This window comes from Suricata suricatta, chromosome 3 (assembly GCF_006229205.1).
Source record: "Suricata suricatta isolate VVHF042 chromosome 3, meerkat_22Aug2017_6uvM2_HiC, whole genome shotgun sequence".
NCBI classification, from domain to species: domain Eukaryota; kingdom Metazoa; phylum Chordata; class Mammalia; order Carnivora; family Herpestidae; genus Suricata; species Suricata suricatta.
In genome coordinates, this window is record NC_043702.1 from 6927627 (window position 1) to 6953767 (window position 26141).

The 26141-nt window shown below is 50.5% G+C and overlaps 1 protein-coding gene across 1 annotated transcript in view; it reads right to left on the reverse strand.

Annotated features, from left to right (window-relative positions):
- The window catches only part of DIS3L2 (DIS3 like 3'-5' exoribonuclease 2), a 328420-nt gene that overhangs the window by 50352 nt on the left and 251927 nt on the right, over positions 1-26141 (reverse strand). Inside the window, exon 14 of the mRNA XM_029932868.1 lies at positions 25385-25618. Within this exon, the coding sequence (XP_029788728.1) occupies positions 25385-25618 (234 nt within the window). The remainder of the gene's footprint in view (positions 1-25384; positions 25619-26141) is intronic.

The following is a 26141-nucleotide window of genomic DNA, read 5'->3' on the forward strand; positions in this document are numbered from 1 at the left end:
CCTGACTTATTTTACTTAGCATGACACCCTCGAGGTCCATCCACTTTGCTACAAATGGCCATATTTCATTCTTTCTCATTGCCATGCAATACTCCATTGTATATACATACCACATCTTCTTGATCCACTCATCAGGTGATGGACGTTTAGGCTCTTTCCATGTTTTGGCTCACAAATGTACGGCCAATTAATTTTTGACAAAGCAGGAAAGAGTATCTGATGGAAAAAAGACTGCCTCTTTAGCAGGTGGTGCTGGGAGAACTGGACAGCAACATGCAGAAGAATGAAACTAGACCACTTTTTTACACCATACACAAAAATAAACTCAAAATGGCTGAAGGACCTGACTGTGAGACAGGAAACCATCAAAACCTTCGAGGAGAAAGTAGGAAACAACCTCCTTGACCTCAATCGCAGCAATTTCCTACTCAACACATCCCCAAAGGCAAGGGAAATGAAAACAAAACTGAACTCCTGGGACCTCATCAAGATACAAAGCTTCTGCACTGCAAAGGAAACAATCAAGAAAACTAACAGGCAACCGATAGAATGGGAAAAGATAGTGGCAAATGACATATCAGATAAAGGGCTAGAATCCAAAATCCACAAGGAACTCACCAAACTCCACACCCACAAAACAAATAACCCAGTGAAGAAATGGGCAGAAGACATGAACAGACACTTCTCCAAAGAGGACATCCAGATGGCCTATAGGCACATGAAATGATGCTCAGCGTCACTCATCATCAGGGAAACACAAATCAAAACCACACTGAGATACCACCTCATGCCAGTCAGAGTGGCTAAAATGAACAAATAAGAGACTATAGATGCTGGCGAGGGTGTGGAGAGACGGGCACCCTCCTACACTGTTGGTGGGAATGTAAACTGGTGCAGACACTCTGGAAAACAGTGTGGAGGTTCCTCAAAAAACTATCCATAGAACTCCCCTATGACCCAGCAATAGCACTGCTAGGGATGTACCCGAGGGATTCAGAAGTGCTGAGGCACAGGGGCACATGCACCCCAATGTTCATAGCAGCACTGTCAACAATAGCCAAAACATGCTGGTGCTTTTGAAAATGCCTAGCCCGACCTTGGGAAGGCAAAATAAAAAAACAGAAAAACTAACAAAAAAAACCACATTAAGAGGTTTAGGAGTTGCCTATTTTGGCCCCAGTAGCTTCAAAATGACCTCTGATGGGCAACCAGCTGTCTCTGACCATGGCCCAGACCGTGGCCTGCAGGCTGCTTCATGCCCCAGCAGGGCACCCGGGAGCCAGGCCCCGGGCTCCCCGCACGGGAGGTCGTGAGGGCGGTAGCTGGTAACAGCGTGGTGCTGGCCCCCGAGCCAGGATCGCTCTAGGTCAAACCAACACGGTTCTCCGGGAGGCCTGTGAGCCTCCGTCAATCTGCTAGCTATTAGGACCAAGGTTCAAACGCAGGTCAAGGACCAGCCTGGGAAGCTTCCAGCCGCTGCATGGTCGGCTCTTCCCCTCACGGCCCACTGGTCTTGCGGGGTATCCAACTCCTCCTGAAGCCGGAAGTGGCAGATCCCAACGTACATCCAGCAGGCGGGCACGCCATTTATGGCCCTTTCAGCGAGCGGCTCTTCTATCTGAGCCTTGGTTTTGTAATTGAAAAATCTTATTAGAAGGAAACCTTCACATTCTCCGAGGTGATCTTTAGTTTTTCTTCTTGTTTGGTTTGGATCTCCTAAGCATTATTTCTTTTTTTCCATCTCCTCTTTGCTTTCTTTTATAAGACAAAGATGCTGTGGACTTGGCTTCCCCTTGGTTCACAACGATTCTGTGGCAATGTATTAAGTTTCTTTCTCCTAAGTCCACTGAAGTCTTTTTGGACTTGGAGGGAGCTTTTTAAGAAAGAACTTGCTCATTCAGCAGGATTTTCCTCCCCACCCCAAGCTCTGGTTCTGACCTGGAAAAAATAAGAGTGAGAAAGAGCAAGAGGATCCTGTAGTCCTGACGCTCAACTTCCCAAACCACAAAAAAGAACCTTGCTCCAGTAACGTAATCACGGAGATTTCTGGCACCTTGGTCTTTCAAGAAAAATACATCCCTCTGCTGGCACAGGGACCCATCAAACTAAATCCTGTTCAGCATGGAGTTCCCGATTCATTAGTGTTGGAAAGTCGATGGCCAGGCTGGCCGCCCCGCCGGACGACGCCTCCCCGCAGCGCCGTCTAAACCCCACAGCTGTGTTTTCACTTAAGGCCACTTCTCCTGACTCCACTGCACCTCGTTCCAGCGGCTCGTTCTACTTCCATTAAGGTTAAAAATGACAGGACTAGGATTCTCAGTGCTGAGCTGTTACTTGCCACAAGGAAAATGGTCTCTCGAGCTCCGGTCAAGCCAGAGGGAAGGCTGCTCTTCCGTCAGGAGCCCGCGCTGCTCGGGCCACCCTAGGTTTGCTTCAGTGAACAAGCCTGTCGCAGGAGAGGAAAGCCCCGGCTTCTCCTGCCTGCCTGTCACGCCGCCTCCTCTTCCGGGCGCTTTGTCATTCCCACCAGCAAGGCCAGGGCGGTAGGGCTCTGGGGGCCCCCGCCCGACACCCCCTCTGACTTTACTCCTGGGTGAGACTGCATCTCTGTCAGCAGAGCCCGACGCCCCTGCTCTAGCTTTCCTGGCCAGGCCTCACCCGATCACTCCTTCAACTTCTGGGCGACACAGTGACCGCGAGGCGTGGTGAGCAAGTCCGCGTGCGTCACATGCGCCAGCGGCGGGGAGGCGCAGCCGTCTGCTCCCAGCCAGAGCACTGCGGGCGGCTCTCAGGGCCCTCTCCCTCCCGCAGAGCAGGGCTGCTGTTTTTCGGATACTGAGATCAGACACTCTGATGTCCCCGTCACAGGGCCTATGCTCACTCCTACCGGTGTCCTCACTTCTGCCTCCTTTCTGTGGTTGTGGTTTTCTGTCTTCCTATTGTCTTCGTCTCCCCTGTTTATTTCCTTTGTCGTAAATCTTTTCGAATCCTTTTTGGAAACTGAAGACGGTCTACACAAACAAAATAAGGGTCTTCAAAATATAAGCCAAACAAACATAAACATCCAGGCACGTTCAGATATAACCCGACTGAACAATGATCGTGATGGTAGGCATTCAGTTCATGGAAGAGAGAAAACGGGACATTCCCATACAGTCCTCAGAGTCAGTGATCAAGCTGGCTCTATTCTTGAAAAAACAGGAGGGAACAGAATGATCTTCCAGGGAATTGGCCTCAGTTTCCAGGGACTTGAGGAGTCGGGGAGTTATATAACCCCACGCTGGGAGCCAGAGCTGCTCTGGCTCCTCGCTGTTCCCTCCCAGGCTCTGGGTGGGGGTAGGGTTCTACCGGCCTTAACCTTTCCACCTGTAAAATGGAGCTGAGTTCATTGACATCATCCTTGTGGTTTGTTGTATGGATGAATGTGAGTCATGCTGTAGGTTTACTGGAATGAAGTACCCGCAATAAAACCCTGCTCTGTCTGGGAGAAGAGATGCTCTGAAGATTTCAGAAGGACTAGTGCTCTTATCTTTAGATTTTTTAAAACTGTTTTTATTTATTTTTGAGAGAGAGAGAGTTGGGGAAGGGGGGAGAGAGATACAGAGAGAGAATGTGAGTGGGGGCGGGGCAGAGAGCAGGGGGAACAGAGGATCTGAAGAGGGCCCTGCACTGACAGCAGAGAGCCCAATGCGGGGTTTGAACTCATGAACCTGAGTTCAGATCATGACCCGAGCCGAAGTCAGATGCCTAACCCACTGAGCCAAGCAGGTGCCCCTGTAGATGGTTTAATGAGAGACAAGCGGCAGTAAAACATCGTCCTGCCCACGGCTGTCTTGTGTAGCCAAGAACTGTCAAAGTTTGTGACTTGATTCCACGTTAATCCTGCTTCTTTCCTCCCAGACAAAGCCAAGTATCTGGACACCATATTCTAGGACAACAACATTCTAGGGGCGCCTGGGTGGCTCAGTCGGTTGAGCGTCCGGCTTCAGCTCTGGTCACGATTTCACAGTTCGTGGGTTCGAGCCCCACATCGGGCTCTGTGCTGACAGCTAGCTCAGAGCCTGGAGCCTGCTTCAGATTCTGTGTCTCCCTCTCTCTCTGACCCTTCCCTGCTCGCACTGTCTCTGTCTCTCAAAAATAAATAAAAAACATTAAAAAAAATAGGACAACATTCTAGGGTGCTTTCTGGTCCTGGGGCAGCCAATCTCATGCTCCCTGGTGCCTGCAAGATGGCTTCAGGCTGCAGCGGAGGACTTAGCGCCCCTGGCAGAAGAATCACGGACAGCTGCCACCATCCAGGCACAGAACGCCTGTCAATTTGACAACACTTACTGGATTGTTCAGAACAATCTGGAAGGGACACCTAGGAGGCCCCTACCTGCGGTTACCTGAGGTTCCTGATTATCATCCAAGATAATCAGTGTCTTAGCTATTTTATTTATAAACAACATATCTAACTGATGCCATTCTAACTGGGGTAAAAACAGGGCATTGTGAAGTTTGAAGAAAAGTAAGCAGAGAAAGAAGTGTGTCCCAAGATGAAATGCAAAGACCAAAAAATAAAAAAAAAAAGAAAAAAGAAGAAGGACAGAGGTCCGTGGAGGGTACTCGGAAGGGCCGGGATCCAGGAAAACGGACAGACTTTCTATTTGGCTTGTGAACTGAAAAATCAGCTTTGGTAACAGAGAATCTCACATGGTTGAAAATCATTTAAGAAACTACACATGATGTTAAATGTTACAAAAATAAGCTTCACGATAATCTTAGGGGAACGTTTTCCCTCCGGCCTGTGTGTACTCTCCCCAGGGGCAGAGGCTCACGGTCTGCAGGGACCCTGGGGGTCCTCTGCTCGAGCTTTCTGCCCATTAGACCGGACCAGTTCTCGTTCCAGCACAGTTAAGAGTCGGAGCTTGTGCCGAGGCCCTCCTGCCCGGGACTCGGGCTTCACAGGATCAGGACGGAGGCCGCTGCACTTGGGAACCGGTGCACCGATCAACAGCCATGCACGCCGGGAGGCCGTCTGGTTTTGAGCCCTGGCTTTTCTTCCCATCGGCTGTGTTCCCTCAGGGGGTTACTTTACCCGTTTGTGCCTCAGTTTCCTCCTCTGTTAATTGGGGACAATACCAGTACCAGTCTCATAGGTTTACTGTGAAGATTAAATAAGGAAGAACACACCAGAACAGCACCTGCCTGTGGCAAATAGTCATCAATGCCCCTGTTGCCACAAGATCCGGGCTTCTATCTGGTAACGCCTGACGGCTCGCTGGAACAAGCCGACGGCCTCGACAGTTCCAGATGTGATCACTCTTGAGCCCGAGGGATTTACCCAGCAGTAGGGGCCACTTTCTTCACTGGAGGAGAATCTGGGAAGCCACTCAGCAGGAGGGCGCGATGCTCCAAAGCCTCACAGTGGCCCCCGCAATCCGGGTGCTCCCAGTGCCTCAATGACATGGCTCTGCCATCGCCCAGCAGCCTGGATGGCTATTCTCCGGCGACCCGGCTCCTTGGGCTGCTTTCCACCGAGACCGCAGGCGGGGAGGCCAGTCTGCCCCTCCCTGGCCCTGCGAGGCTGGCAGGTACGCCTCGCCGTGGGGGCTGCCCAGCACCCCTGCACCGGCAACAACTTGTCCGCTAACCTCCGCTCGGGAGAGGAAGAGGCCACAACGACCTGCGAGAGCGCGGCTCCGGGCTGGCTTCTGACGGTCCGGATACAAGAAAATTGCTTCTATCATGCTCCGATTCTTCTCATTTCTTCCCAAGTTGGAACATGTCTTTAGCCGTATATTTATTTAACTATCACACTGTCCCAACGAGACTGGAAGCTCCAGGAGAGAAATCCCAAGCGATGACTCTGTGGTACCTGCCCCCTCCCCCCAAGCCTTTACGGACAAGGCTTTCTAGGTGAGCAACGGCCCTGCCATTAGCAGGAGGAACAGCTTCCATAGGCGACCAGACAGCGCCAAGACCTTCGTGTGTACAGGTGCTGCCAACTCCGGATCTAAAGGCGAGGAAACTGAAGCTCAGAGACGTCAGGCAGACTGCCTACCCACAGGCGGGCAGCACACAAATCAGTGGATGGCGACCCGGGAACAGAAGCCCAGCCCCACCTAACTGGAGTGTGCACGTCACTGGGCCACGCTTGCTATGATTTCTTCTCTCACCAACAGGACACTGTGCTGGAGGCCAGGGGCTCTAACAATTTACTCTCTCCTCTAGATCCTAGCAGATGCAGGGCAGTAAATGTGTTCTGAGTGCCTGTCTTCCAAGGCTCGCTGGCAAAAAGCATTACTGAAGAATAAGGTGGGGGCCCCCTCTGTCCAGGGGAATTGAAGGCAAGAAGCCAGAGCGGGAGGCTGAGCAAATGGAGCTGCCCACTGTCAGAGGGAGAAGCTAGGCTGGAGGCAGCAGCAGCCTGGGTAGGAGCAGTCAAGTGAGCGGGCAAGGGAGAGAGAGAGACGGGCTGGCTCTGCGTTTCCAGTTCAGTGCACCTGCCTTCTGGTTGATGTGCTCGGTCACAGAGCTAGTTAGCAACAAGACCAGTAGAGTCCAGGGCTCCTCACACCAGACTGCTGATCAAAACACCGGAGAGCAGGAATAAAGAGAGAGAAATAAGGCAACAGCGACAAAATCTGAGATTAATACAGGGCCTCTGCTATTGAAGAAGTGGGCTGGGGACTCATCGAGCCAATTTTTGTTATTTAAGTCACGGGCCTCTCTCCGTGACTTCCTCCGGGAAATGCAAGGCTCAGAAGAGACACTCTCTGTGTCCCTTCTAGCCCCGCATGTCACAATTCGGTGAGCAAACACCTGTCAAGCACGGTCCCCGTGTTGCTCAGCACTGTGCCCGGCACACAAAAGCCTAGGGGAAGAAGGACAGTCTAGGCTGGCAGACAAGACTAAGCCACACGGAGCTCAGAGAAGGATCTGGCAGAGAGGCCTGCATGGAGTCCATGAGGTCTGAGGCGGGTCTGGCAGGACAGAGAGGGTTTATAAAACATAGGCGAGAAATTCCAGGTAGTGGGGAAAGCAACCAGGAACTGGAGCTCAACTGGAGCACAGACCCCAAGGGTCATGTCCATCACGTACCCCCAGTGTCTACCAGTCATTGGTGATGCAGGTGCTCAACAAATAACTGTTAAAGGAATAAATGACCCCAACCAGAGAACTAAGAGTTAAGGTGCACCGATCTGGGGGTGTCTGGCTGGCTCAGTTGGTAGAGCGTGCGACTTTTGATCTCAGGATTGTGAGTTCGAACCCCCCATCGGGTATGGAGATTACTTACAAAACATAAAATCTTAAGAAAAAATGCACTGTTCTGTGAATACCAATGAGATTGGTCTGGCCATAAAATGAAGGGTTCAACTTGGGAACAGATAAAATAATGTTGATGACGGTAACAGAAATGGCCAGCATCTACTGGGCTTACTCTATGTCTTTTCTGCGCGAAGAAGCTCATTAATGGGTTCTCGCACTGGAGTCTCTCGGGGGTAGGGGGTGCTGTTGTCGTTCTGGCATTAGAGCGGGGGCGCGGGGTCTCCCGGGAGCTGGGAAGCCGCAGATCACACAGCTGCAGCGTGAGACGTAAGCCTGCAGCCCCGGCTCTCAGTTCAGGATGTTTCTGGAAGACATGTGACAGGGGCTGACCCTTGGCCCCTCTTCCAGTCTGTGCCCCCTCCTCCACCACCGGCGGCTCTCTGACACAAGGAGCCCCCGCGCGGAGACCCCTGGCGGTGCTGGTGTACCTCACAGGTGAGTAAAATACTCGCGTTTTTGTTTGTTTGTTCTGAGATCATTACAGATTTACAGAAAGTGCAAAGGCAGTGCAGAAGGTCCTGTATGCTCTTCCCCCAGTTTCCACCCAAGGTCACGGCTTACACCACCAGAATTCCGTCTCAGGCCCAGGAAGTGCACACTCGTGCCACACACGTGCCGAGTTCCGTGTCATCGGGTCACACTGTAGGTTTGTGGAAACGCCACTGCCACCCAGATACGCAACTGTCCCTCCCCCACACCACCTTCCTCTCCCCCCCCCCCAACCTGTTGCCAACAACACCGCCCTGTTCTCCTGCTCTGTAATTTTGTCATTTCCAGAAGGTTACAGAAATGGAACCACATGGTATTTTAAAACAGCTCGTCAAAGGTATCCTAAGAGTATGACTTGACCCATTTATTTGATGCGCAGAAGAACATAAAGCGACAACCAACAAGAGAAAAGGAGAATAACGAAAGTTTCTATTCTTGCTCCGCCGCCTCTAGCTATGTGACTGACTTTTGACTGATTACCTAACCCAAATCTCAGTTTCCTCATCTGTCAAAATGGGCAGAAGCGAGTAGAAGGTTTAAGGATTACATGAGGTAACGTGTGAAAGCACTTGGCAAACGGCAGGCACTCCATAAATTCTAGCTGTTTGTTATTATTAATAACAAGCCAAGGACGCCTCTGTGCCTCTTTATAGAAAATCAGGCTCTTAACGGTCACAGACGATTAAGGAAGTGACCGCGCCAACCCTTGAACAACCCCAGGCCATGCTTCCCTTTGCTTCCCAAGACTCCGCTGCGGAAACCACTGGGGACTTTTAAAAGGCGCTTCCAACAGGCACCTTCGGGCACACACCCTCCTGAGAACAGGCGGTCACTCCCCATGCCAGATTCACGGGGGGCCGAGGTTCTGAAAGCGGGACAGATGGCCAGGAGCTCTGTGTTTAGCACATAATGCCTTCAGAGGACAGCCGGGGTTTGTGCAGGCCCCCCCACCCCCCCCCTGCCGGCGGCACACTGAGCACAGAGAGGAGGAGGGTGCCAGGGAGAGAGGCCGGGCTCGGTGCGTGATTGAATTAGGTGCTGCATGGATACCCCACAAAGCTCAGCATCACTCAAAGGCTGGATGTGTGCTGGGGGTCAACGGCCCACACTACCCACAGGTCACCCTCACTTTGACTAGCTGTGGAAATCTGAAAAAATCTCCCCCAAAAATCACATATGCAAAGACCCCATTATATGGTGGAGAGAGCCCTCTCGACTTTGAGCCTTTGAGGAGCTGGGAACCCGGCACAAACGGCCGGTATATGTTAAGCAATATGCCCGAGGCCCATTGAAACTGGACAAAAATGGGCATTCAGGATCCTTCATGATTTACTGAAAGTGGCATTGTCTGTGCCTCTGCACAGCACCAGCAGGGGTGGGATCCAGGGCGCCCCTCCTGATGGGGGGGGTCGCCCCATGTGTCTCCCGTTCCCTTGGACTTTTCAACTCCCCTGGCCTGCATTCGCTCACTCACTTCTTCTCCTTTGAAGTTAAAGAATACTGCCTCATCTATCACTGACATGTTGGGTTTCAAAGGGACTGCGAGTGAATTCACTTTTTTTTTTTTAAGCAAATGAGAAGGGCTCAGCTGGGAAGAGAAGAGGTAAGGAGGGAGGGGGAGAGGCAAGAGCTAATGAGGGTTGCTTTCTTCCAGCTCCCAGCCGAGGGGAAGCCCTGGTGTGGCGTCTAGGCTCTGGGTGGGGGTCAGCAGCGGGGGCGGGGGGCCGCAGGCCACCCCCCAAGGCCCGTGTGTGCTCGCCCAGCCTCGCTCGCCAGACTTCTGTGCTTCCAGACTTGCCCACTGTGCTCTGGAAGGCGCATGTGCTTCTGGTGCCTCCGGGATCTCTTCCTTACCTGCAGAGGAGGACCGTGGCGGGGGCGGGGGAGGTAAAGGCACACCAGGCTTGCTTGGCTGGCTGCTTTGCGGGTGCCTTTAACACGATGGTCCAAAGCCTCTCAAGCTTGGGGGGGGGCAGTGTCCCCAACTTGTGTCTGCTTTTCTTTCCGGGGGGGGGGGGGGGGGCTCTCCTGGGAGGCCTCACAACCACCTGGCTTCCCAGGCAGAAACCCGGGCATATCTCGATGTACCCGCTCCCTTTCCTGGGTCTGACTCCGCCCCTCGGTATCCTTCTCATCTGTCAGCAGAGTGCCCTCAGGTTAGGGCGCCAGAGGGCCTCATGTGGAGTCCTGCTGCAGCTTCACTGCTGTCCACCTCGACACCTTCCAATTTGTCCTCTACAGAGCTGCCAGAGAGAGCTTTCTAAACAGAAAATCCCGTCCCATCACTCCTGTATGTGAAATACTTCAATGATACCATGATGAATTCATGGGTATTTCCTCTTTTTCAGGGCAGAGGAAAAAAGGTCCTCCAACCCTGGCCCTGGTTACATCTTCAATAGTCCGCCCCCTGCCTCTGTGAGCCCTTCCCAGGCCCAGCGGCGCCAACGGCCCGACCTCCCAGAACATACCAGACCCCTGCGCTGCTCTGCCTGCAACACCTTGGACTCTCAACTGCTCTCCTTCACTAGAACAGGAACCTCCACCCAGGTTCTATAACCCAGTGCGAAGCACGCTCTGAACCATGCATTTCTTAGAGACAGGGCCAGGTCTTACCTGTCTGGCAGTGACTGATACAAAGTTGCTAATCAACGTTGTTTTCTGAACACTTTTGCTGCAGTGTATTTTCCCACGATGCACGATGGCAGGCCTCTCCTTAGCTTGGCCGAGGTGGGTCATTTCACAGATTTCTATCAAACGTTAGCTGCACATCCTTCCCAAGCAAGCAATCCTTGGCCTCTCACCCACATTAGGCTTTCTTCCCACTAAATTACACTCCAGCTGTTCTAAGGAAACCCAATTCCAATGGCAGGCCCAACCAGCAAGCTGTCTTGTTGACTATAATTTTTAAAAGCCTCTTGGTTATGAGATTAAAGCATGATTGGGTGACTCACTGACATGGGTGTTCGCATGTAATCGACAAAGTCCTGCGCTTGGCACCATTTGCCATCCCGGCTCTGGGTGGAAGTCAGAAGGATTTATCTAGAAAGTTTAGAGGTTTTTCTCCTATCATCTGTACCCTCCTTTAAAAAGATGCAATCTTCACTTTTATGTCAAATCTTAAACCAGAGAAGGCTCCTCTCGGTGTAAAAGCCATTCGGGAGGAAGTGCCTTGACGCCCACACCTCCTTCCCAAGCGGTTTCTGGAGGCGCCACGCCTGGAAGGCTCTCAGGACGACCCCATCCCGAATGCGCTCAATTACAGGAACTGTTTTCAAAAAAACCTTCTGGGCCCAGGAAATAAGTGTTTTAAAAAGAAGGGAGAACCTAAATGTACATCCTAAAACTTACATAATTTCCAGAAGAAACAAGAAAAAAATCTTTATAACCTTGGGTTAGTCAAACATTTCTCAGCACACCAAAAGCAAAATCCGTAAAAGAAAAATCTGATACACTGGACTTGATCAAAATTTACAACTTCTGCTCTTTGAAAGAGTATGAAAAGACAGGACAGAGAGAGTGAAGAAATAACAGAATGCAAAGACAAGTCAAAGACCTGGATAAAACTTCTACAAATCATATAACTGATAGAGGGATTTATGTCCAAAATATGAGAACTCTCAAAACTGGGTAATACAAACCCAAATAACCCAATTAAAAAAAATGGGTGAAAGAGGTGAACAGGCACTTTCCCAGAAAAGACATGCAAACAGCAGATATGCCCATGAACAAAATGTTTAACCTCATTACTTAGGAGGGAAATGCAAATGAAAACCTTTCATGAATTACTACTACATATTAACATGGCTAAAAACAAACCAAAAATAAATACAAACTGAAATTATTTAGTGCCGGTAAGGGTGTAAAGAAACTTGGGCTCTCATGCCTCGTTGGTGAGGGGTGTAGCTCCTCTGGAAAACAGTTTGGCAGGTTTGGTTGTTTTTTAATTTTATAAAGTTAAATATGCACTTGCTGCATGACCTAGCAATCCTCCCTTCTAGGTGTTCACGGTGAGATGAGAACGTAACCATCACACTAACGCCTGTCGGTGTCTATAGCATCATCATTCTGCAACTGCCCCAAACCGGAAACAACCCAAACATCCTTCAGCAGGGGAATGGACAAAACAAACAATGAGCCACCAGAAACATCACGAAATACTGCTCCGTAACCACAGCGAATGGCCGCAGGCACACATAACCACAGGGGTGAACCTCACATGCATGATGCTAAGTGAGAGAAGCTAGACTCAGAAAGCTACCAACTGTACGATTCCGTCTGTAGAACATTCTGGAAAAGGCAGAACAACAGGGACAGAAAACAGATCGGGGGCTACCGGGGGGCTGGGGGTAGGGGAGAGGCCGTGACTGCAAAGGGGGAAGCAGACACCTTCTGGGGTGACAGAACTAAAAACAAAAGAGGGAACTTTACTGTATGTCCAGTACCTGACTAGGGAAAAGAAAGTAATTCTGTCTCAAGATGGGGCTGGTGGGTCTAGTGCTGAAGGGGTGGGAGGTCCCAGGGGTCGTATATAAAGTCTGCCCCTCCATGGACATGGCAGAGAGGACCCGGGCGCTGATCAAGCCCGCAAAGCAGTAAAACAAACGCAAGTCAAAACAATTTAATAAAACACCATTTTTAGCTGATCATATTAACGAAGATTAAATAAAACCCACAAACGCTCAGCTTGGTGAGAGGCAGTTGACAATGCGCTATTGTGCCCTGCTGGCAGAGGCCTAAATCAGTTTAACCTTTCTGGAAAGTTATCTGCCAGTTTGTATCAAAAGCTTTCAGAAGGATACATAGAAAAAGGTGATTACCAGGTGGTGGGTGACCGATGCCCATGCTGCTTTACTTGTTCATTTCTAAATTTCAGTATGACAAACATGTATTACTTTTATAATAAAGTAAAAGTTAATCCCGAAAAGTATCCTAGAAAACAAGTTAATTACCTTCAATCCAGTCATTCCAAGAAAGTATTCCTAAAGAAATAACCCAAAATGGTCTTCGGGTCTTATGCAGAATATTAACTGCAGTGTTCTTTACAGCCACAAAAACCAAAAGCAGCCGACCTGCAGCAACGTCACGGAGGCCACATAACCTGTGGAACGTTCTGCATCTCTTTTATGAGCGACCTGGAGTATGACGGGCACTCCACGGCCTTCCTTCCTGGCTCGGGAACCCTGGCTCTGGCCCCTGCTCAGGAGCCCCGTACCCATTCCTGAGCGCAGGAAGGCCTGCTCCTGCTGCGTTCCCGCCAGGCCCCGGCCGCCCCGACCGGTCCCTGCCTCCCCGCGGCGCGGTCGAGATGACTGTGCCCAGCCCCGCGCCTCCACTGCGAATCCTTCCCCTCTGCCCAGACCCCCGTGAAGGCTCTCAGACGAGGGGGAGTGTTTCCAGGCCACGGCTCCTGGCGCCCCCCGCCGCCCCCCCCTCCAGCCCTGCTAGTGGTGGCTCCTCTCTGAGGACAGAATTGGGTCTTTCTCAGCACCTGGTCACATGGCCAAGAGCCTTTTGGAGTCACGCCTCAGGCGCTGTTCTAAGCGTTTTCTGGGTACAAGTCACAAACCGAACGATACCCCGATGGCACAGGTACTGTTATTATCTCCATTTTATTGACTGTTGTCTCAGGAACATTATCTTCGTGCTTTTTTTTTTTTAAGTAATCTCTAACCCCAGAGTGGGTCTTGATCTTACAACTCTGAGACCATGCCTCACATGCTCTACCAACTGAGCCAGCCAGGTGCCCCACACTGTCTCCATTTTATAATGATCTCAGGGATGTGTTATCTCATTTTACTCATTACTATCTTAGGAAACTGAGGTACAGAAAACAAAGTCATGCAGCTAAGTGCAAGACTCAGGGTAAGAACCCAGGTGGTCTGGTACAGGGTCCGTTCTGTACCTCCTCAGTGGAACCTGGGCCAGAGGCAGTTGACAGCAGTGTGTGCACCAAGAAGGAGTTCAGAGCCAGGCGTCTGGGCAAACAGGACCGATCTCCACAGGGACCCAGAATTTTCGGCAGCAAGGAGTCGGGAATCCAGGCCAGGAGGCTGGACGGCCGGGCAGGCGGAGGGAAGGGAGAAGCTCAGCAGCCCTGAGCTCAGAAGTGTCCCTGAAGCCCCCCAGCTCCGGGGAGGCAGGCACGACTTCCAGCTTGGTGCGGGGAGCGGGAGGGGAGAGCTCCCTGTTATTTACGGACGGAAACTGATTGTAGCAAATCAGTTTCAAGCTGCCCCATGGCCAAGCCTGCAGTCTCCGGCTCCGAAGGGCTCCCTGTTCAAATGTACTGCAAACCCAGAAGACTGTCACTCATTAGCAAACCTTCTTGTTTAGGAGTGTGCCAGTTTAATGCTGACAAGCAGATCAGGACCTGCTGGATGCCCTCCCTGGGTGTCGCCCTTCGGGTCTGCACGCATTTCCTTCCACTCTGGCAGATTTCCTTCATCCCAGGGGTCACAATTCAAGGCGCAGCTCGGTAATTCTAGTTTATTTTCAGCATTTCCAGCGTTTTTCTTATAGCAAGTTGCTAATTTCTATTTTGTACAGGTGAAAACTTTCTAAAACAGATTGACCTTGTTTCGAATCGACTTGTAAATTGGCTCCTTCAAACCGTAACTAATGTTCTCATATAAAACACCCACGCGGCCATCCCTACACAAACCCAACATGGCCTGTCATCCGGGCTTTTCCTTTGCCTCCCCTGTTTTAGTTCCTCCACGAGACGGCCAGCTGCTCTGAGGGCTGGGACACGGAAAGCTGGGCTTTCTTCTCTTTGTCCCCAATACCTAGCATAGTACTTGGACCTGGTAGATATGGAAAAAAGTGTGTGGGAAATTAAAAAGATAAGTCAAAAGACATAAAGGTACAAAATACCTCTAAAGCTCTTAAGTTCTCTTTAGTTTAAAAATGTCGGGGCACCTGGGTGGCTCAGTTGGTTAAGTGTCTGACTTGATTTCGGCTCAGGTCATGCTCTCACAGTCGTGAGACTGAGCCCTGCGTTGGGCTCTGTGCTGAGTGCAGAGTCTGCCTGGGACTCTCTCTCCCCCTGCTCCTCCCTGGCTTGTGCTGGAGCGTGCACACACTCTCAAAAAAAAAAATAAATAAAAATATCTGTCATATACCATTTAAGATGGGAATGGAAGAAATGTCACAAAACAAACTGTGTTATAGTAATACTATTCCTTAAAAATGTGGGAACTTCTTGACGAATAGCAGGACTGTATCTTCAAGTTCTAGACTTGAAGGTGACCTCGTGTGACCTTGAGAGTGCTCTCGTCTGCTTTCAGCACGCCTGTTCCGTGTCCAGGCCGCAGACGGACGGGTGAGAATTTGCAGCCCTGTGTCTGCTTCTACACGGTAAAGAAGTAAAACGACAACACACGCAAGGAAAGAAAACCCCGGAAGTACTGTATCAGGTGCTTCGAGAAGGGAGTGGGGGGAGGAGGCAGCCCATTCGGAGAGGCCTCTGGAGGAAGGGGGGTGTGTGGGGCTGGGGGCGGCAGGCGAGGCCCGGGCTGTGCGGAAGCAGGAGGCTGAGTCAGGAGGACGGGCTGGTGGGACGCAGGGACTGACAATCACAGGCCGTGGGGGTCTTGGAGCTGCTGGAGCAGTTGTTCTTCAAGGCGGGTCTGCGATGAACGAAACACAAGAGTTTTCTACAAAGCTCAGCCAAGTCCATGTAGAGGACGGCTTCCTCCTGTACAATATGCCTTTCCTCCGTTTTGGTGCTACAATGTTGTCATTTATAAAACCACAACAATAGATGGTAACTAGCTTATTTAAAAAAATTTTTTTTAACATTTATTTATTTTTGAGAAAGAGCGAGAGCAAGTGGGAGAGGGTCAGAAAGAGGGGGACAGAGGATCTGAGCCAGGTCCCCCACAGGAAGCACAGAGCCCAAAGTGGGGCTTGAACTCATGAACCGTGAGATCATAACCTGAGCTGAAATCAAGAGCTGGGATGCTTAACCAGTTGAGCCGCCCAGGCGCCTCAGATGGTATCTAGCTTTTTAAGACAATGTCCTCTTTTGGCAAAATGAAAACTTAGCAATCTTCTATCTTGTCCTAGAATATTTACGGAAACGTTACTGGTCCCTGAAATTGGCTTCAGGAGGCGGCAGGTCCTTGAGTGGCAGGTGGAGGCAGTGTTGGGGGAGCTCAATCTGGCAGCAGGGTTCAGGACAGGCAGCGGGTAGGAGCAGAGCCCCCGGCTCCCTGAACCATGGAAGCCAAAATCGACGGGGCCGGCCCTGGGCCGCGGTCATGGTAAAATCCAAGGATCAGCTGCACGGGTTCCCTCTCCCCAGCGCCGGCTTTACTAACGTCAGAGGCTTCCACATCTCTTAACGTGGCTGTTTGGCTCACGTCTGAGTGACGTGGGGCGTGACACGGGGGCAGGGTGAGGACGTGCAGAATGCCCTGTGAACAGGGAAGGGAGGGTCCGAGCACTTCCTAATTACGAGCACAATCACCCAGAAGACAGAGAGGCCTGGAAGCACAAAGCCCTGCATCTTGGAGAGGAACGAGGGGGCTGGCCACTCCCCTGCTTGACCCCCAGACGTTTCTTATATATCATCTTGTCAGCGTGAGAGCCCTTTGCCTCCCTTCTCTGCCCCCTGGCAATGCAAGGGGCTTGAGTCTGAGTCATCTGGGAACACTCAATTCCAACTGTGACGTGAGGGACCTACTCTTCTCTGACAGCCTAGCGGCAACTAACACCGAAGCTCTTTCCTATGGAAACCATTCCCATGAAAAGCAAACCCAGGCTCTGATCGGAATGCAGAGGGGAAGCACAGACTGGGGGGGTTGGGGGGATGGTATACAAACCATTCCCATCTTGCCATGCGGGCAGGGGACAGCGGCTGAGGTGAGCTCGCTCCAGGCGGAAACCCGTGGAAGGTAGGTGGGGGTCCTGGTGCCCTGCCCACCTTTCTGTGCTGGCAAGCAGGGCCTCCAACGACCTGGGCATCTCTGTTCCCAGGGCGGCACACTGGAGGTCCCTGCCTTCTCCTGGAGGGCCCCTTCCGCCAGGCTCCCTGAGGGGCACAGCTTGGTCTGGGGACACAGAGGTGAACACGGAAGGGCTCAGGGTGCCTCGGGAGCACTGCCAGCCCCCTGGGGCGCCGAAGCTTCCTGCCTCTTTTCACCTGTCCAGGCAGCTCCACCCTGAGAAAGTCCTCATTACACCCTGTTCTAAATCCCGGGTGCCTTGGCAAGGAATCAAACACCCAACCCTTTTATGCCAAAGGGGAGGAAACCTCTCAGATTTATAATGTGCATTTAATTCTCTTACATAAGCACGCCTTTCTTCTAGAGCTACAGTCCCTCTCCAAGATCACAACCACTATCATCTTTTAAAAAGACCAGTAAGTACAGAGATGCTTCGTGACCTTGAAACGCCTGGGTACACACAAGCACTGTGCAGGGGCGGAGGTCCCAAGAGGAATGAGGTGCCATCCTTCCCCTTGAGGAAGTCACTACCTCAGAGAAGGAGACAGGGAAGAAAATGGAAAACGACAAAGTGGTGTGACAATGTGATCCAGACAGGTGGCAGTCGTGAAGGAGGTTCTGGGGGAGCCCAAAGTGGGAGGGGAGGATGGGCCAGCCAATGCAGCGGGGCTGGAGGCTCAATCTTCAGGGTCCCGGAAATGGAGACAGGTTTTAGGGGCGCTGGGTGTGCTCTTTGCTTCTTTAAGAAATGAGCCTGGATAGAGGCAAGCACAAAGGAGCAACAGGCAAGCGAAAAAGCTTTTAGAAGTGGGGTAAGAGCCAAGTTCACTTTGTAAAGTTATATCAAACGCAGTCGTCAGAGTTCTGCTGAGGGTCTGTTCTGGCCATTCTGACCTAGAGCAGAAGCATAGCTATTGGCCCTCACAGTGGCCACTGTCCGGGAACCTCCGAGGGGCACTGGAGGGCACGGAGGAGTGAGGGTCACACTAGGACCATCCCTGGGGCACCCGCTCTGGTCGGGGACACAGTTCTGTCTCTGGCCACCTTCTGCTCCCTCTAATCACTCCAACTAGAGTTTCTTTTCTTTTTTTTTTTTTAATTTTTTATGTCTTTATTTTATTTTGAGAGAGAGGCAGAGAGTGAGTGGGGGAGGAGCAGAGAGAGAGGGAGACACAGAATCCTAAGCAGGCTCCAGGCTGTGAGCTGTCAGCACAGAGCCCTATGCGGGGCTCGAACCCATGGATTGTGAGATCATGACCTGAGCTGAAGTTGGGCGCTTAACGGACTGAGTCACCCAGGCATCCCTAGCGTTTCTTTTTATAACATTAGCTTCCGGGTTGCTTGAAATGCCTGAACCTGATCAAGCTGCCTTCTCTAATCCAAACTTTATCAGTAGTGGATGATCTCGATCTCAGTGTGACTTGTGTGTCCATTTCTCAGCGGGTTCAGAATGCAGAGGAGAGAGCCGCGCAATGGGATATATCCCATGAAGTCTCAATGGCGTGGGCATCCCTCGCCTTTCAGCTCTCCCTCACCAGCTCTGCCCTTCCCCGGCATCGCTGTGCGGGTCAGTGCTCCCCTTGCCGAGCTAGCCTTCTTGTACGAATCCCACCCTCCCTAATAACCCCCGTCCTAATAATGTTCTTCAGCCCCGTGACAGTGGACTATGTCCTGCTTTTATCTTACTAGGGTTTCACGGAAGTACACAGAGTTCTCAAGTTCCCTTTGCAGCCTGAAGGTGGAAAGTCCGTCTTCCACTGTCTAGGCTCCTTTATAGAGCTGTGAGCAGTATTTTGGACACAACAGGAACTTAAGAAATAACTGTCCGGTGAGGGTCCGAGATCATGTCTGAGTCTGTATTTTTAATAACTTCCAGAATAATACTACCCCCATTTCCTTCTAATTTTTGCAAATTATGAGTAAATGACTATGAGACATGCCTAAAGGAAGGATGAACACATGGAGAGTTTGGGGTTTTAATAACAAGCTGCTGGGCACAGTCACTCTGACACTTAATGATACGTGTTCGTTTTCATGCGCATGTGAACAAGCCGCAGACCGTGCTCGCTCCCACAGTGGCTGTAATTAGTGTTACTTCCATACAACTAGGTCAAGTTTTCAGGTCTGTCTCTTGTTCATGTGTTGGGATGCATGAGCATGGACTGCTATCGGTGATTCCATATGAAATTAGAGTGCCATCCGATCTCTCTCTCTTTCTCTGGAATGACCAGGACTCCCTGTGCTCCTGGGTCCCTGTGAGACCTGAGGCTGCAGCCCGTTCACCTGCTGCTCCCTTCTCCTTCACAGAGGCCGTGCTGGAGGCCCGGGGGCTGGCTCGCTCCAAGGAGCGCAGATTCTTAGCTACAGATGCGTTATAAATGAGCTGGATACATTTAAATGAAAATTTCACTAATATATTTAGTGTGAAAGTGATCACTGGGAAAAACAGTGCATTTGGCATTCTTTAAGCCTTGCCAATTCTAGAACTGTCTCCATGGCTGAAATAATGTGCATCCGTCCACATTTAAACCGAAGCCTCAACTTCTGGTAGAAAATCTTCCTGTTTATCAGGAAGAGAAGTGAAGCAAATTTTTTTAAGTTTACTTATTTATTTTGAGAGAGAGAGACAGAGAGACAGACACAGCATGTGAGTAGGGGAGGGGCAGAGAGAGGAGAGAAAGAGAGAATCCCAAGGAGGCTCTGAGCTGTCAGCACAGAGCCCTATGTAGGGCTTGAATCACGACCTGAGCTGAAACCAAGAGTCGAGAAAAGTGTAGCAATTCTTATGGTGACAAAGATTACACAGAACCACTCTGTGCTCTATAATCTTAATTCAGTTGGATTTCCTTATCATTATTCATGTCAGGCCAACCAGCCACAAATAAAGCTAGTGAAGTTACAAATATTCTCTGAGGATCTAAAAATGCAACAATGATTCTCAGAACCATTTCAAAAAGGATGGGTTTGTTTCCTGATTCTAATGAGAGGAAAGGAGGACTTCCTCTCATTAGGAAGTGGGAGGTTGCTCCCCATCTTGGCTTCAGCAAGGGGTTAACAAGATGCTCTTGACCACCTCTCTCAGTCATTTTACATCTTAGGAGTATATTTTATAATGGCTAATGGAAGTAGGAAAAGTCTACGTAGGCAAGACCTCATGAAAATAAAATAAGCAAAATAGGAAAGATGAAGGAATAACCCAAGATCACAGCCACTGGGACATTTCAGGAGACCCAGACACAACTGTGAGAGAAAGGGAAAGAGGCAGAGACCGACAGACACACACTCCGTGTAGACAGAGAACTCCTGACAGCCCACAATAGGTGTCAGTATTCATAGGCTACTGGAAGGAGAAGTTGGTACAGCCTTTCTGGAAGGGAATATGGCAATGTTTAAAGATTCTTTATTTCTTTATGTTTTTAAGTTTATTTCTTTTGAGAGAGAGAGAGCGTGAGCGAGAGTAAGCAGGGGAGGGGCAGAGAGAGAGAGCGAGAGCGAGAGCGAGAGAGAGAGAGAGAGAGAGAGAGAATCACAAACAGGCTCCACACTGCCAGTGCAGGGCCCCATGCGGGACTCGATCTCATGAACGGTGTGAGATCATGACCCGAGCTGAAATCCATGCCTAACCGAATGAGCCACCCAGGTGCCCCTGAAAATTCTTAAACAGTTCCGTACCTGTGACCCTATCAGCATACTTCTAGGACTGTCCTAAGGAAAGAATCAGGGATCAGAGCAAAGACTTAGGAACACAAGGTGGCTCTGGCATTATTATTTCTTGTATAACAAAACTGTGATCTAAATATCCACAACTGGGGCATGGTTGAGTGTTCCAGAGTGTTTAATATGAAGTATTACACAGGCATTAAAATGGTTTAGGAGAATTTTGAATGATGTGAGAAAAACTCACCTATAATATTAAAAAGCTCCATATAAAAATTATATGTATGTTATGCTAACCACTTCTCCCTCTCGCCAGGCAGCGTTAAAGAGGAGGTTCATGAGGAACTATAATGACAAAATATTAGCAGAGGCTCTTTCTGGGTGATATAGTTATAGGTAGTTTTGATTCCTTCACACCGTTATATTATCTAAATTTTATAACATTAGAATATACTTAAGTACTTTTTTATAGATAAAGGGAACTTACTTATGCTTTCATAATCTGCTCTAATGGTTCCGTCTTAGGGAATAGAAGGGATCGGAGAAGACCGCCTAAGAACTGGGGCACAAGCACACGTTTCTCATCCTCCCGCCTTTCCAGCGCCACACGGCTGCGCGGTCCAGAGTCCTCTGCGCTACATCTCATTCCCATAGAGCTTAGGGGCCATTCAGACGCTCCTGGCTACCAGATGGTTACCTCCAGGCCAACCTTCCTGGCTGACCTCTGAACCCCTTCTCCCATAGGCTTGCTTCACATTTCTACCGGTCTCTCTCCAGGGGGCCCCTCAAACTCAACAGACCCAAAACAGAAGTGATTATCTTTCTTCTCAACCCTCCCATCCAGGTGCCTTCTGGCCAGTCCGTCATGCTGTACACCCTACGCGCCCAAACCAGAACGCTGATGCCTCCATTCCCCTCACATCTCATCAAGGCCGTCCATTTGTCAAGGCACGTCGATGTTCCTTCCTCTCTTGGATCTGTGATTTTTCTCTTGCCCCATGGTCTCTTTCTCAGGTCAGGCCCCTGTCGTTTCTCTGGTGGATTATCAGCTTCCTCTGTTTTGTTCTTTTTTAGTCTAGTCCCCACACCACAGCCATCAGCTCTTTCCAAAACATAGTCCTGATCACGTCACTTCCGTGGTTAATATCTTCCATGCCCCTCCCTACCCCCCCAGCTCACTCCTGCGATCTTCAAGGCCTAGCCTCTGCCTCCGTTCCTAGGCACTCCCCCTGTCTGCATCAGCGCCATATAATCTGGAACAAATTGCCATTGCCCTTTGCATGCCTGCACCAAGAGTTTGCTTGAACTGCCTTCCCTTGCCTTCGGGGCCTGGCTAGCCCCTTAAACCTTTGAAAATTCTAGAGACCACACTGTTCCCACTGGGAAATCTTCCCTGATCCCGAGACTGTGCTGGTTCGCGCCACACGGTCTCGTCATACTCTGGACGTTCTGGGTGGTCTGCTGGCTCCTTCGGCTCCCTGTAAGCTTAAGGACCTGGACTGAGTCTCATTCTTCCATCTCCAGCAACCAGCACATACACAAGAAAGGCTTTTGGAAGACATGTCCAATGCAAAACTCTATGACTAAGACGACAGAGACCGAGTCTACAAACATGTCCGACCATCTGATCAACAGCTTACCTTCTTGTTTCAGTGATGACGTAAATAATAAGACCAAGGAAGAGCCAGAGACGATGAACAGCCCATCCTTTTTACCTTGCACCAAATATCACACTGTCCAAAAATCAAATGATCGAGGGCTGGAAGGCTCATTTCTGGCAAACAACTGTATTGGAGAGGAGGAACAGAGACATCCTCTCTGTAACTATAAACATAGGATGCAACAAAGCATATGGCTGCATACGGCAACAGAGGTGGGGTGGGGGCGGACAGGCCACACAGCGTCCTGAGAGCCGTGTTTTGCCCCGAGCGGTGTCGCCCTGCGAGCCGGAGGAGACGGCATGGCGGCAGGTGGGCTGGGGACGAGCCCCCGCTGCGAAGAGGTGGCAAGCTCGCAGAGATGGGAAATGAGAGCCACTGTTCTTTTCGCTTCTGGCTAATTAAAGCTACCTGACTGTAACTAGGGTAAGGGAACTGGTGCTAAATGGATTCATTCCTCCACTGCTGCCCTCCAATTGGACCTGCTAAACGGGGTACTAATCAACGGAATACTTTCCTTAATTGCATGAAACCACCCCGAGAGCTACCTTAGCGGAGCCGTTCTCCATGACCTCGCCCAGATTCCCTGCGAGGCCAGGAGGAGCTGTCTGGGGGGCAGAGCTGAGTTTCATGTAAGCAGGGAGTCAGCAAGCTACGGACCGTAGGCCCAACCTAGCCTTCCGCCTGCTCGCGTATGGCTCGGGAGCTAAAAAGGCCCGGTGAGCCTAAGCCGTAATGATAAATGCCCTTTGCGCGACTCGATCTCCCTGGCGGTTCCTGGTTTTGGGGTGATATTGAAATCTTGGGCCTTACAGTAGGAGGCTCTCTAAAATGTTGTAACAGAAGTCCTCTCATTGGATGTGCTGGAAGCAGTTGTTGGTAAGTTATTCTAGGAGCTGGCTAGAGAGGGGAATCCTACAGAAGATAGCTGTCTGTCTGTCTATCTAACTAAACATTTATTTGAACTGAATTTAATTTTTTAAAAAATCAAAATATTTTTAAGTAGGCTCCATGCCCAACAGGGTGCTTGAACTCATGACTCTGTGATCAAGAGTTGCATTTCTACCAACTGAGCCAGCCAGGTACCCCTTGTTTTAACTTCATTTATAGAAATGTGCACTCATTCATTTTTTTTTAAATGCGAAGCTTTTTAAAAGAGGATGCTAATTGGATTTCTACATTTTTTTCTGAATAAATTACACTCATAATTCATTGTCTATAATTTATAGTTTTTGTTTCTTTAAAAGAGAGGGAGAGCTTAGACATCTGTAAAGTCATCCGAGTACAGAATTCTTCCTGAATTTTATGATTCCCCCATTCTTTTAGAGTTGTCATACCCAAACAGCAGAGTTCTTAAAGATTCATCCTCATTGAATCTTTTCAAACAATTTTAGTTCTCAAAGAAACAAAAGCTTTTTTTTTTTTAATGCTCTAATTTGACCAGTATGCCTTATTTGGTTCAGTTAGACTGCAGAATTACAACAACACACACACTTGGCACAATCAGGGTTGGGAGCAAATAGGAATGATCCTGAAACACACGATGGCCGTGGGGGGCGCAGAGGAGGAGGGAGCATTAGCCAGGCCATGCTGTACGCATGGGCACTGATCACAGTGTCCTGCCGAAGAAATGAGCGCTGGCAGATGTGCCCATGGGGCACCCAGGTGAAAAGTGCAAGAAGGCAGGTGGAGAGGCCTGTCTAGATCTTGGGAAGGAGGGCGGGGCTAGAGAGACGGATTCTGGCATCACCAGCAACCAGGCAGTAGTTACAATCATAATTATGAGTAGAGCATTCATTTGGGGAAGGGGGTGTGGCTAGAAAGAAATAGAGGGTGGGGTCCATCCTAGGAAACGTGAAACCTATAGGGGACAGGAGAGAAAGAGGCTCCAGCAAAGGGACCCAGGACATCAGCGGAGATGTACAAAGAGAAGCAGAGAACGGGAGGCGAACAAAACAGAAGTCTAGGAAGGAAGAACTAAAAAGCATCCGGGGATTTGATAAGCAGGCAGCCACTAGTGAGTGAGAACTGGGGTGTGTTCACACCTCCACCAAGGATTTCACTGATACCCTGTCATGTCCTGTGTCTCTGGTCCCTCTTCTACCAGCTTTGCTGTCTGTGCCAGCGGCCGCCCTCGCTATGGTCGGCCCATCAGCATCTGTGAGCACACAGGTCTGCCCAGGCTGCCTGAGCCCAGGCCGGGGGCACGAGAGTTCCAGAAGATCCCTCCAGCACGGGGAAAACAGACTATCCACTTGCCCCAAATGCTGCGAACTGATCCCTGGGCCCAGGGCGGCGACTCTTTGCAAAACCCGCTGAGAAGCCTTAGTGGCATTTATCACAAAGGGTGGGATGAAATGAAGTCTTCAATTAGAACGTTTTGAACCAAGGCCTCTGCGATCTCTCGGGGCTGGAGCACCCGGGAGAGAGGTCTCCGTGAGGCTGCGCTCTAGCCAGGGCTCTCCGTCGTCAGTCCTGCCGCCCGACTCACTTCTCATACAGCCAGAGACTTCCCGAGCACACGGGGGCCGGGAGGAGAGCCGTCTCGGAGGTTTCGGTAGGAAATACAAACGAGAAAACGAAATCGGTCCACTGAATGCAGGCTCTCCTCTATAACGCACTGACAACTAATGAGGAAGGAGTGCTAGGTCTTAAGAGCTGCTGCACATAGAAATGGACTTGGAGATGTGACCAAGTTTGAATGACAGCTGCCTATGTCCCAGAGGGCCACCGGGACGGCTGTGACACTCAAAGAGCAATCTGTACCATTTCCAGCCGCCATTTGCTCCAGCGGTTGACGCTCCAGTCTCCTCAGCTCTCTGTTTCTTCAAATACGGATGCACAATTACTAACATATAGCTCTTTTTGGAAGACAAGAGATCAGAAGAGATACCTTTCTTTCTAAGCCTCATGATCTGATACTGGTCACCTATCTTCTAAACTTCTGTTTCCTGTTCTCACCTCCATTCAGAGAGATGTGAGGGAGAAATTGAGGTAAGGCTCGAGTCCTGGATACAGGCTTAGCAGGAAGGACCAGCGGGGAGTTCTGGTCACAGGGCCACCCCCACGCAGACACGACCCCCGTGCCTGGGCTCACGTCGGTGGGCCTCGTGTGTCTGTGGGGTTTGGAGGATGGGTGAGAGTTAGTCCCTGACTGTCTCCAAGAACAGCGTGTAAGTGCTGTGACTGGGGAAAGAAGACGGGATGGTCCCAAGACTGACGTGCTGAATCTCATGCACACTGGGATCAAGCACACGTCAAATCTGTTGGTTGCACCAAAATAAAAATAAAAATAAAAATAAAAGAGAAGTGACTGACCTGATCCAAACGCAGCGCGCCATCCACAAACCGCTGTTGGCGTAACTGCTTTGCGATTCCGTGGAGATTCAGGACAGCCTGGTGCACCTCCTCGCTGCTGTGCTCCGGGCTGATAGGGGGCAGCTCCTCCTCGGGGATTTTCTGAGTCGGGCTTTCTATCATGCTCTGGGCATGCTCGTAGCTCAGTTTGGTGCAGGAGCGAATGATGGTCCGACCAAACCATTCACCAAGGATCTGCGAAGACAGATTGTGAGCGCATCATGAGGAGGACTTTTTTCAGGCTTCTCTTTCACACAACCATTCATCCAAACACAGTCTACAGAGACTGGCCGAGCCCCGACCCGGTGCTCAGGATGGCATGGAAGCCGCTGCCCGCAGGGAGCTCGGACTTGGAGGCCTGGCCTTCACAGGAGGCCAACAGAAGGTCAGCAAGCACCCAGGTGGCACCGACCAGGCCACGTGGGAAGAGACTCAAGGCCGGGGGGCTGCTGGAGTGCCCTTTCCTTACTTGGGCGAGTGGTCATCTCACCAACACTGGAAGAGGGAGAAAGGATCAGGGTAGATACCAAAGATGTGACAGATGGGGAATCCGTGGGCTTGCAATGGATCAGATGTGGGGTAAGGGAGAAAGCGGGGGGGGGGTCACTGAAACAGAACACAGGCAGAGAGGCAGGGTGGAGATGGAAAGAGAAACGTAATTCCAGTTTATTCTATCTGGAGCACTTAGGCAAAGACAAAGTCCAGAACGGGGTTCTCA